The 13,050-nt window shown below is 48.2% G+C and overlaps 1 protein-coding gene across 8 annotated transcripts in view; it reads right to left on the bottom strand.

Annotated features, from left to right (window-relative positions):
* Positions 1-800: 800 nt before the first annotated feature.
* The window catches only part of LOC133468936 (glutamate receptor ionotropic, delta-1-like), an 82,207-nt gene continuing 69,957 nt past the window's right edge, over positions 801-13,050 (bottom strand). For 5 of the 8 annotated variants that reach the window (XM_061755348.1, XM_061755346.1, XM_061755343.1 and 2 more), the window contains one exon: positions 9,476-12,782. In XM_061755348.1, coding sequence (XP_061611332.1) covers positions 12,385-12,782 — 398 coding nt within the window. In that variant the 3' untranslated portion in view covers positions 9,476-12,384. Of the gene's footprint in view, positions 1,076-1,356; positions 1,614-9,475; positions 12,783-13,050 lie in introns of those variants that run through there. The other 3 variants (XR_009785588.1, XM_061755349.1, XM_061755350.1) reach the window with 3 other exon arrangements.

Genomic DNA, 13,050 nt, shown 5'->3' on the forward strand with positions numbered 1-13,050 from the left:
CTCTTCCTCCTCCTCTTCCTCCTCCTAATTTTCCCAGGTGGCCAATTGTTCCACGCCGGCTCCCGCAAACTGACAGCACGCCGTTAAAACGCCATTTGAGTCACGACGCGCACGTCGTTAAATAGAAAAATGTCGGCGCCTCGGCCTTCCAAACTGCGGCGCTTGTGTCCATTCATCCTGGAGGACATCAGCGGCGTTTACGGGACTCCTCAAAGTCGTTCAAGACTTTTTTTTTGGGGGGGGGGGGGGTCATTTCTCAACGAGTACTTGTGCTTCCTCCGTCGTCGCTGCGAGATGACAAACGGGAGGCCGGCCGGGCCGCAATGATTGAAGTGGCGCAAGGCGGGATTTGGCCTGGAGTTCGACGGCGCTTGGTGAATTTCACGGAGGCGCTCGGCGAGTCGGTTTCAAACGGACGACGAGCTTTTCGCCGTCCAAAATATTGGCATCGTCTATCGTGAAGGGGGCGTGTCGTCGGGGTTATGCGACGGCCAGCTGCCTCACGACGCTCCGACGCTACACTATACAATGACTCAATAGTATACAATTTCATACCTCAACCTTCAGTGGTGTCCTACTTTAAGCCAACATATTAGGGGAAATTGAATGTAATGTTTATTTACAAATACTTGTGTGTCTCGGGCGCCTGTCAACACATCAGGGGTGAAATTAAACCAAACAGCCAAAAAGTCCATTCGTAGATGTTGGAGGGCAGGATTTCTGAAAATGAGTCATTCTGCATTCCCGCCCACTTTGAATTGTTGGCTGATCTTGATCTGATCACAAGGAATAAACAAATGCTTAAAATAATACCACACAAACAAATATATGTTCTCAAATTTTTATAGAGCTTAACAGGAAAACATTCACAGGACAAGGAGGAAAAAGTAAGTGAACCCTTGGATTTCATAACTGGTTGACTTTCCTTTAGCAGCATTTGGTATAGCAAGCGGTCCAGGCCCTGAGCTAGAAAAGCACACCCATACCCTGACGCTCCCTCCACATGCTTCACAGTTGGGTTCAGGTTTTGATGTTGATGTGCTGTGCCAGTTTTCCTCCACACATGGCGCTGCGTCTTTTAAATTGTGAGAAAAAATAACAGCACATTCTAATAAAGGATGAGATTAATACAAATCTAAAATACAAATCAGCGGGTGAGGGAAGTGTTGCTCCGAGCAAGGTTAAAAAAAAAAAAAAAAGAAACGGACAAAAAAACCCAACAGTGAATATGCTGACAGGCCGTTTGAATGTGCAGAACATAAAAAAAGCTGAAAATGTAATTAGGGGTTTCAGTGTTTCAGCCTTTCACGTTTCTGTCAGTGTGAAAATAATGCAAGCGAGCGGGTCATATTTTACCTGAGTGCACGCAGACACTGAACGCTTTCCACCTCGGAGGCGGCCCTCGTTCATCGGTTCACACAAAACTCCGCGACGACGCTCTCTTTGGGCTCCGCGGCGGCCGTCGGCATGGCGACGCGGCCGAGCTTTCGGCCTGCGACTTGACGATCGGTTGTCCTGGCGACGAGGCGCTTCCATCTTTTGTGTTCTTGATCACGCTGAGACTGACGACGGATGATAAAAGTGCAGCTTTTAGCGAGCCCGCTGAAGATTTACTGCATGAGAAAAGAGGAGCGCAACGTGAGTGAACCGCAACACTGACACTTTTTATCATCACGTACCAATCATGGCGAGTGCCATCTTCACTTTTACAACAAGGCAGAGGTGGCAAAAGTACTCACGTGCTCGACTGAAGTACAAGTACAGATACTTGCATAAAAAAAGGCACACCGGGAGACTGGAGCCATCCCAGCGATCATACTTAAAATGATTCAATTCCCTCTAGTTGAACAAAGAAAGGATTATCTTTTTGGGTTGTTGTTGCACAGCCTTGCAGCATATGAGTGTTTACAACTGGAAGACTTTGCCTTTAATTTGCCCACTGCGGGATTAATAAAAGACGGTGTTGTGTAAACGAGCGCTGAAGCCGAAAGAAGATCATTAAGGCCGCTTTTCCACCGCGGGTCCAAGTCAGCAATTCGCATTTCATGTCTCCGATCGGAACGATTTCCATGGACTTTTCAAGCGTCGGCGGTCACGACTCACGAAATGACCCCGAGTTACACACGAATGACGACTCCTCCAGCGTCAACGCGGACGGAAACAATAATGCATAAATGCTACCGATATTCAACATCGCAAAGCCTTTGGGGACCTTGAGATTGGAATGCTGGCACTGAACTCAATTCAAGTCACTTGTCAAGAAGCAGCAGTTTGGAAAATAGGAATTCGTCCAAAAAAAGAGGCTTCAAGCTATTTAAAACAAACAATTACACGTGTATTGAAAAAAAAAAAGCACGTAGCTTTACCTTTGTAAAGTGTGCTTAACTTAATGCTAACCCCCCAAAAAATGCAAAATGCCATTGGCATGCTAACGGTTAGCATTGCTAGTTGTACTTTTAGAAGCAACCGATATTGGAGCAAGAACAGAGCGGACAGAAAACAATCCTCACGGGCCCATATTCTTTTTTCTCTGTGACAACTAATTGCTGCGTTGTAGATGTACTATTCGTCTTTCTTTGTGTGTGCATGACTGCATTATACTGCCTCCTGGTGGCCAAGGAAGCCCAGCACAACGATTTCATTCTTTTATGACACTATGTTTTTAGGAAGTCAAATATTACGTACAGCGGACCCCTGCCAAGTCACAGTTCAGTATTGGTGGGCTCACCTATTTGCACATTTCTTTTTCTTCGTTCTTTTTGGCCAACCCTGAAAACAGCTGCCGGCGGTTTAGCCCTCCTTATTCCATTTAATAATTTTAGAAAACCAATTTTGTTTTTCCAGTGCAATTTTAATCAATCAATTATCCTCCGATTTTCGTTATTCCCGATTCGCGAATAGCACTGTAGCGCTAATTTTCCTGATTCCAAACACAAACACAACACAACAAATTGTTGCTTTTTTTGCAGGGGTGTGGGGGGTCTGAAATTGATTAATGGCATTTCCATTCATTTCAATGACAAAAGATGTTTTGAGTTGGAAGCCCGGCCACGGAACGGATTACACTCGTATGTCGAGGCACCACCGCAGTCACTCCACATTCCGACAGCCCTTCAAAATGGCCGCCTCACTCTACATGGGGAGAAATTGGTGTTCCTTGAGGTGTGCAGTGTGACGCCAGAGCCTGAGTCGCCGTCAAAGCTGCTCGACACTTTTCCGACCGCTGCCCCCCGCAGGCTGAGGCATGCGGAGCGGTTGAAAAAGTGCTGAACAGGAATGTGGATGTCAGAACTTGGGAAAGTTGTCAGAGAGGATTTTTTTTTTTTTTTTGCCGATGCCCCCAGCGGAGAGTATTTGATCTCAGATTTGGAAGCGGCGGCAGCTAGGGTGCAACAGCCCCTCCGGCGTCTTCAGCTGCCAACAATTGAAGACTTCATCGACGGAAAAGCAAAATCATTCCGGCACATTTATTTACTCTGCGGTGAGCACCAGACGTCTACTGGGGGTAAAGTATTTAAACGGGGCGGGACCCATTTTTCAAGAAACATATTTTTCTATAACGCCACATTTGCCTGCAGTGAGCGCCAGGTTGTCTATCTGGGGTAAGGTGTTTATTAGGGCGAGGCTTTCAATTTTATTGACACATTTATATATAATAACATACTTGATCTTATAGTCGCCAGATGGGTTTGTTGACTCGTATGCAGAGAGGACCCGACATCTTTTAGGGCTGCGACATTTATTCGGGGTATGGAATTTATTAGGGGTACGGCATCTATTAGGGGGTCACGGCATTTTTTAGGGGTACAGCCTTTATTAGGGGCAGGCGTTTATGTACATGAAAAACTGTACTAACAGCATATTTCCTCGGTGCATTTATTTACTCAAATAACCAGGTGTCTATTCGATGGACTGAGTTATTAGGGGAGAGGCGTTTACTTGTACAAACATATTTTTATGTACAAACACATTTGCTTACTTGCAAAAGGGACCTGGCGTCTATTAAGGGGAAGAAGGCATCTAAACATTTTTAGATACCTCGGCTGCGACTTCCTGTTTACGCGCACGGAGGCTTCGCGGCGCCGGAATAAGAAGACTTGTATTTCAAAAGCCTTTAAAGGCACTCGTCTCGAGGCACTACTGTACACGGAAACGTAAATTCAAAGCAGAGCTTAAACAGATAATTAATCGACAACTATTTGCATATTCAGTGAATCGTTTCAAAACCTTGTTTAACGTCAAATTGTCCCAAAATTTCAGCCTCTCAAAAGGAAATGTTCTTTGCTTTCTGTAGTCTTCCGTGAAAGCTGACTGAAAGCTGCTTATCTTTGATGTTTCTGTTTTTGTTTGTTCCAAATAAGACATTTGCAAATGTCTGCTTTTGCTTTTTGGAAAACGATGATCCGCATTTTTGCTGATTTTCAGACGGACGTTACGGACCAATCTAGTCACTGAACGGTCATCAATTTCTCTTTGTGCATTTTCTGCAATGTCAATTTGCAATACTGAGTCACGGGATGGAAATTTGAAAAATATATATTCACTTCAGTAGGTTGATTGAAGACTCTAAATTGCCCGTAGGTGTGAATGTGAGTGCGAATGCTTGTTTGTCTCCAAGTGCCCTGCGATTGGCTGGCGACCGGTCCGGGGTGAACCCCGCCTCCCGCCCGAAGATGGCCGGGATGGGCTCCGGCACGCCCGCGACCCGCCTGAGGAGAAGAAGCTACAGAAAATGGATGGATGGATATTCAGTTCATTCAATTGAAAAAAGAATCGACACCCAAAAAGATATTCATTCTATTTTGCAATAAAGCTGGAACATAAAATGTGACGGTGAATAAGTATTCACATGATTTTTGATTTTCTTTGGGTTTTTTTTTTGGGGCAAAAAAAAAAAAGACACTTCCTACTTTGCCGTGTCGAAATTGGAAGGAAAAAAGGTACGTCTTCCATTTAGGAAGAAGAGTGGCTGCAACATAACAAAATGTGGGAAAAGTGAAAGCAACTCTGCGATCGGTGTGAAGATGAAAGGCGTTCGTCGGCGACTCCCGCGCGAGTCCTTTGTGTTGCGCCGCCGTGGTTCACGGTGACTTATGGAAACCACACGCGGGACTTGACGACGGCCCAGGGACAATTTGTTCCACGGCCATCAAAGGCGCTCGGGCCGCAATAAATAAGAGCCGATAAAAAGCCCGTTTGTCAACGCGATCGGTCGGCTTTGCCGTGCCGGCGAGGAGACCGGGCCCGCGGTTTTCCACGCCGATGAAGCGGCACGACAAACGGTCACTGCAAAGTCGGCAACGATCACGTCCGACCGCGCCGCCGCATACAGCACAGAACTCCGAACGGCGACCTCCTCCGACTTGATTTTCATCCGACTCGCCACGTTAGCGCCAACGTGTTCTTTGCGATTACGACCCAACGATGTCATCCAATTGCTCGCGTCTCCTGTGCACAGTACAAAATGGCGACCGCGTCCCGCTCGCGGGCGATTAGCGGTCGTCCATCTTTATGACGAGGTCCCGCATGGATGAGACCCCGGCGCCGCCTTCCCAGCATGCAACGCTGCGGCGCCGGAGCGCACTTCTGTTAACGATGGTTCGCAGCGGAGGCCCTAAAGGCGCACATCCGGGAAAATTTGTCGCCTTCTGGAAGAAGACGAAGCGAAACACAATTGCTAATCAATCGATCAATCCGAGGTTGAGCGGGAGTTTTTCCTCCTACAAAACATCTTTGACAATTGTATATCTGTCGGTGTCCCAATACTTTTGTCCAAACTTCCTATTCACTTTCTGTATGCGCCCCCAATTTCGGGACCAAAATCAACATTTTCCCCATTTGGTCTATCTACCAATTTCCGATGACTTTTGTCCATCCCAGCAATTTAATTACGCCCTGAAATTGTCCCAATACATTTTTTTTTTTCCCAACTGGCTATTTTCATTTTGCATTTCCTTTTCCAATTTTTCACCCTGTAAGTGTCCTGATACTTACGTCCACACTAACCGTAGTTTGCGCTCTCTAGGTGTCCCAACACTTTCGTCCGAGCTGTACATTTTTCCCACTTCCTGTTGCTGTCCCAATACATTTGTTTTGGCCACGCTACCATTTTTTTACCCATTTGATTCCACCGTGTGTGTGTGTCCCAACCCTTTTGCCCAACTTTTCACATCACGGGCGTGTCCCAATACTTTAGTCCAAGCTAGCATCTTTTTTTCGCGAGTGTGTACGCCCTCCCATAGAGAGCTCGTTAGGGCTTCCATTAGCGTCGGCAAACAAGCCGCGTGCCAGCGGGGGAACGTCGGAGATGCCGGTGAGAGGAAAGCGCCGATTACCCGCACGATGGCTTCCAAATCAAACACCTCATCATCAAAGCCCCCCACAACTCGTCACCCCCGCCGTGCTCTCGGCGATTAAAGCTCCATTCACACGCTGGCTAATTAGTTCACGCCCGCTTTTGATTTGACGGCGGGTTCACGGCGGGGGCTCCGCTACGACGAGCGAGCCCCCTGAGGAGACGATTGATATTCAGGCGTATGAATCGCACAACTCAGCCGCTAAGTGACGAGATTTTTTTTTTCCTCGAGAGCCTGGAAAGGACAGCAGATCGTTCGCTTGCCTTTTAGCACGTCAACTTACAGGCAGAGACGGAAGATCGTTCGCTAGGCTTTTTTGCACGTTAGCTAACCGACTGTAAAAAACTGTAGTCTAGACAAAAGTATTGGGACACCTGCAGTGAACCAAGATCATTAGTTAGCTAACAGATGGGGATGCAAGCGAGTTTGTTAGCTCATGCTAAAATGCTAACAAATAATCTTACAGTTTTGCCTATTAACGAACGTGCTAACATGCTAACATACGAGCTTCCTTCTCCGTCACGCTTACAAACGATGTAACATCTTTACCCACTATCTAACATGCTAACAATCTTACAGTTTTGCCTTTTAGCCAACGTGCTAACATGGTAACAGATAATCTTCCTTCTTCGTCTGCTAGCCAATGTGCTAAAATGCTTACAAAGGATGTCACATCGCTACCCGTGACCTCAAGTACAAGCAAACAATCTTACAATTGTGCCCATTAAGTAACGTACTAACATGCAAAGTAAAGATCTTCCTTCTCAGTCTGTTAGCTGGATGTGCTAAAATGCTAACAAACGTGCTAAATATGAACAATGAATCTTACAATTTTGCGCATTACACTGGTCAACAACTGATTTTTTTAGTTGATTTAGCACAATTTTGATGTGCTGAATCCAAATATCACATTGATTATGCTCAATCAGCTCAACGTTTTGAACTATGACCACAAGTTTCTTGTATATTTTTGTTGACATGTACAGGTATTTTCGCTTTAGAGGTTCAAATAAACCTCAAGGTTCATGCCTTGAAGTTTGAACAATGATGACAAAACATTTTGTTGACAGATCCTTACATCACTATCTATTATTCAATTTACAAAAAGCAAAGTTTGTAACATTTGATTAATAAACCTTTAACGACTTAAACACCTGACCTGAACAAGAGAAACGGATGTCATTTTCTGAATCAGCCAAGCAAAGTCTGTTGAAAAAACCCAGACAAACGTACATAAAACTTTTGGCAACACAGTGTTATCTATTGCGCTTTCATGCTAATAGACGATTTTCCCTATCTGTCTGTTAGCTGTTAAAATGTAAACAATTAATCCGCTAGCTGATGTGCTAAATTGCTAACAATGATGTGACCTTTCTTCCCAGTAGTTAACGTGCTAAAATGCTAACAAACAATTTTACCCATCTTCGTGGCGTTTGTCTGACGCCGTTGCGTCACGACGCCTTCTGCGGACCGATGAGAACAAGCCCAGCTGCCGGAGAAATGTTGTGACGGCTTGCCACTTTCTGTGTAAGCCCCCCCCCCCCCCCCCCCAAAAAAAAAACCCAATCAAAAATCAGGAGATGCGGGCATTGGAAAGCCAAGCATAAATCCTTTTTCATCAAGCCGCCGCGATGCTTTAATGTCGTGGGAAATGAGAGCGTTAAAATTTGGCCGGCTTTCATCTCGATTTCAGCTTCGACGGGAGGCAACCGATCAGCGTGAGCATTTGCTCCCCCCGACGTCCAATCAGGGGCAGACAAACAAGGGACAACAGCCAATGCCACTGCGCCCTTCCTCCTCCTCGTCTCCGTCAACCTGGCTTCCATTCGGACTGTAACATCTCCGAGTAGCTCGTGATGTGGAACGTGAGCGTGCGATTGGCTCTTATCTGCGATTTGGAACGGGAGCGTGCGATTGGCTGTCAACTGCGACGTGGAACAGGAGCGTGCCATTGGTTGTCATCTGCGATGTGGAACGGAATCGTGCGACTGGCAGTCATCTGTGAAGTGGAACGGGAAGGTGCGATTCGCTGTCATCTGTCAAGTGGAACGGGAGCGTGTGATTGGCTGTTTCGTGCTCCCAAATACATCCAACAGTACAATTCTTCAAATTGTCCTCTATTACTACTACCCCTAATATTTCTGACTACTACGACTACTATCGCCATCACAACTACGATTAGTATGACGACCACCACAACTACTAGTACCGTTCCTTCCACAGCGGTGCCTTGACCTTTTGAGGTTTTTGACATACGAGCCCTCACTTGACCACTTTCTTTGTCTTGAGATACGAGCAAAAGTTCAAGATACAAGTGCGCTTCCAACCTCCACAACATCCAGTCACCATCGTCACATCGGTTTCCTTGCAGTGGCAGGGCAATACCAGCTGGTGGCGCCAAACCAACCGCCAATGAAGGAAGGAAGGACAAAAGATGAGGGCAGGTTATGTGGAAGGCAAACGTGTGCAATACTTTTCAATGAGCATTTTTGTTGGCTTGAAAATGTTGAAGGAATTTGGGGTGTTTTGGGGGGGCTGGAACAGATGAAGCACATTTCCACTTCGGTGGGGGAAAGATGATTTTGGATACAAGCGTGGTCACGGAACATATTCAACTCGTTTCTCAAGGCAGCGCTCTAGCACCGCCACCGGCAATACTACCGCCACCTCAAGCACTAGTACTCCGAGCAGCAGTACTGCCACAATGGCGACACCGGAGAAGCGGCGCAGCACTCTCGGCTCATTTGCATATTTATGTTTAGCTTTCATTTCACGCCGCGCGACTTCAGTGCTATTCTGAGCGCCGATTTGCCGCCGCGGACCCGTCTCCCGAGCGGGCGGCGTCTCGGCCCATAACCGGACCGGACCGGCTTTTACGGCCTCCGGCTGCCGGCGCCGGAGCGAATAATAAGCGCTTTTAAACCAGAAGGCTCGACGCCGGGGAGACGGACGACCGCAGTCGCGAGCTAACAAAACGTACGAAGGAGGAAGCGGTCGCCACCGCAACAGGCGGCGGACGATGAGACGGGCGTTGAACATTTTTGTGGAGTCGGCGGCTGGCATCGGAGGGTGTTTGCGATAAGCGGTGACACTGAAACAGGAAGAAGAGGAGCCCAGCGTGTTGTAAACATATTTCTTTATTCAAGATAAGAAAGTCCAAGCAGCGTGTCGATAAATAAAAGTCGGACGTCGGAACGCAAAAGACGAGCGGAGCCTCCGGGACAAACTTGAACGGGGGCGAAAGAATTGCCACTTGGAAGATATAGATAATTCAATAGATAGTTATTTACCCAAACATTAAAAAAAAAAAAAAAAAGACATTGTAGAACTGTAGTTGCAATACCGTGACAGCATCAGAATGCGCCACTGGCCCGTGCCTACCGACCAACTCACCGAAGATGACAGAAAACGCTACACACAAAGACAATCGGGCTCTTTTCGTGCCGATTTTGTCCCTTCCCGACCGAGGTCGCTTAACTCTCGCGTCTCCTCCTGACCCACGTCGTTCCTGCCGCCTGCCAACGCATCCGGGACCACCTCCGTAACCTTTCCTCGATCAACCGTTCATCGTTTCACATCTGCCTCCGCCCGCTCTTGGGTCCAGCTACTCCCCACACGTGACGCAATATTTACAACCAAACATCTTGACGAGTCACGACTCGGTGAATTGTGACATCAAACGAAATGCAGCCAATTATGAAGTGACCTGACCGAGGAACGAGGAAGTGGGCGTCCCTCAAACAAACACGTCCTACCCTATGTCATATTTCGCGACCGGGGTTCAAATCCCGGCCCCGCCCGTGCCTGCGTGGCTTTTCTCCGGGTGCTCCGCTTTCCTCCCACATTCCCAAAACATGCGTGCTACGTTGATTGAAGACTCGAAATTGCCCGTAGGTGCGAACGTGAGTGCGGACGGTCGTTTGTTTCTGTCTGCCCCCGCGATTGGCGGGCGACCTGCCCGAAGATAGCCGGGATGGGCTCCAGCACGCCCGCGACCCTCGTGAGGAGAAGCGGTAAAGAAAACGGACGGATGGCGGCTTCCCCGGGTGATACGAAGTCTTTTTTTGGACGACATCACCATTCTACAAACGTCCCGCCTCCGGTCCCTTCGCCAACTACTTGGGAAACATCGGCGCAACGTAGCCGGCCGGGAGTGTTTGTTGCTCTTCGTTTTTGTTAGCTCACGTTAGATCATGTGACCTTTCTGTCTCGCAGGACTGGATGCGAGATCGGTGGCGGAACGCAATCTTTTTGTGTGTGCGTGTTGAGATTATCGCAGCGCAGCACACTGTACGGCCAAAAATGATTTTTTTTATCTTCATGTGTGTGTTCTGTCAGATATAAACATTCTTTGAAGTTTTGAAAATGGAGCAGGCCTAACAATGAGAAAGGAGTGGAGCAAAAAAAGATGCCCAAAACTAACTTTGGTCGAAAAAATTGGAATATCACAAAAAACAAAAAACAAAAAAACATAGAAAGGGGCAGATTGAAAATAAAAACCAGGAGCGAGACAAGATGCAAAAACGGGAACGGCCTGAGGCAAAGGAACAAGCCGGCGTCTTCCCGGCGCACGAGACCGGGACCGTCCGATTGACCGTATCCCCCAGGTGCGCCAAACAAAGACTCTCGCGAGAACGCCGCCGGGCGAGACATAAATAGGGAAACCGCACACCTAAAATGTGGAATTTGCTATGAACGAAGGCCACCTTGAAAAAGCACGACGCGTCCAGTTGCCTGCGTTCCACTTGACTTGACAACGGAGAAGCTAAACAGACATTTAGCGAGCGAAGCAAATCTTCTCCAGCTTGCGGCAGTGAAGAAAAGCACCCGGCGGGCTTGAACTAATGTTCTTCTGGGGACCGGAATGACGGACTTCCAGGGCCGGGGGGACGCCGAGTAGCGAGGCGCGGAAATTGCGGCGAGGAGGTCGGGACAGCTTTATTGAGCGGGACCAAAACGCTCGCTGAGTGTTTGTTGCACTTGATTCACGAGGCGTAATGGACCAAAGGAGCCTTGCTAAATGTCACCTTTACGACTTTAATTTCAAACACTTCCCAGGTGTCTGTGGCACGCTTTCGTGGAAATAGCCCAAGGATCAAGAATCATGGACATTTTCACAAACTAGTTCAGCGTATTTTAAGGTTGGATCCCTAATATATTGAAATAAGGCGACACTTTGGAAGCGTAATGCTAAAGAGATGTTGGGAATTTCACGGGAGGACGAAACGGCCTCAAAGTTGTTCAAATCGACATGACGTTAATAGAATATTGTGCTTCAAAAATGTGTTCTGTTGAAAAGTGAATAAAGGCCTTCATTCCTCCAGGGCCACAGGGGGCGCCGTGTGCCGAAGGAGTCGTCCATGTTCGGCAAACCCACGCGTAGGACACATTCATTTTCAACAAGAGAAGTCAAAGCAGCCAAAGACGGAGGCGGGGGGGGGGGGGGGGGGAATTGTGTGTGTGTTTTGGGGCTGCGTTGTCATGGCAACCAGTGCTGAGCATCACAACCTGGGATCCAATAACGCTGACCAATCAAACATTTTAGCATCTAATGAATTTTGAATTTTGTCTTAGGGGAGGAAATGAAACAACCTCGATGAAAGATAACGATGGTGATTATTTGTGACGGTTGTCATGACGACGGTGAGGTTAAAAATGAATGTGGGGCAGCAGATGGCGACATTGCTTTTTTGGGGCACTTGGGCAAAACAGTCAACGAATTTTGCCTCGTCTCATTTCCAACCAGATTTACAAAACAGTCAAAATGTCATGTCATATCATGTAGCTACTGTATATACTTTATATTTGAGATATAAATCCATTTTTATCTGGTTTTGTTGTGTTTTTTCGAACGCAACTTCAAAAATGGAGAATATTCAAAATACATTTTATGCTCCGTGGTTCTTTTTGTTATTTACACCAGAAAAGTCAAGAGCGGCACCTAAAAAAAAACAAAAAAAAAAATCTCCCTTGCGTCACGGTGACTGGCAAAGGCCGGCAGGCCTAAATGGAGGTGCTGTGGGTGGCGTCAATGGCTGCGGTCACGGGTCCCGCCTGGTAGAGCGGCACCTTGCCAGGGCTCTGCCGGAAGAGCCCCCCGTTGGGCGCCCTGTGCTTGCACTGCACGGTGCCCGCGAGGTGGGCCGGCAGCGTGGTGTCGCCAGGGAGCTGGGGCGGCGGCAGCGTCCTGCCTAGGGTCCCCCCAAGGTGAGGGTGGCTCAGGGGCGGCGGCGGCCCCCCCTCCCTGGACAGGAAGGTGGTCACGGCGAGGCCCGGGGGCATCACGCCCGCCCGGGTGGGCCGCATGCTCCCGACGTCCAGCGCGGAGATCTCGATAGAGGGGCCGGGGATCTGCTTGTGGACCAAGTCCTCGTCCAAAAGACTGTTCATACGCCGATGCACCTGCTCCAGGTTCACCTCCTTGTCCTACGGGGGGGGTAAGGGGGGCAGGGGGGGACACAGAGGCTGAGATTGGCGAGGAGCTGCTTTCGTTTCTTCCGGCTCCGTGCAAACGCCACGGGACCGCCGCCCGAGCCCCGCCCTGCGGACGCCTCGGTCTTGAAATCAAATTTGGCCAATCGAAGAAGACTAATCCAAGATTAAAGATTACGGACTAACGAGCGTAGAGTGAAGACGGGATGTCTGGGCGGGAACATTCCCGGCTCGCACGTGTGTGCGCTTTGTTGGAAAAATC

Source organism: Phyllopteryx taeniolatus, chromosome 19, assembly GCF_024500385.1.
Source record: "Phyllopteryx taeniolatus isolate TA_2022b chromosome 19, UOR_Ptae_1.2, whole genome shotgun sequence".
In the NCBI taxonomy this organism is placed as follows: Eukaryota; Metazoa; Chordata; class Actinopteri; order Syngnathiformes; family Syngnathidae; genus Phyllopteryx; species Phyllopteryx taeniolatus.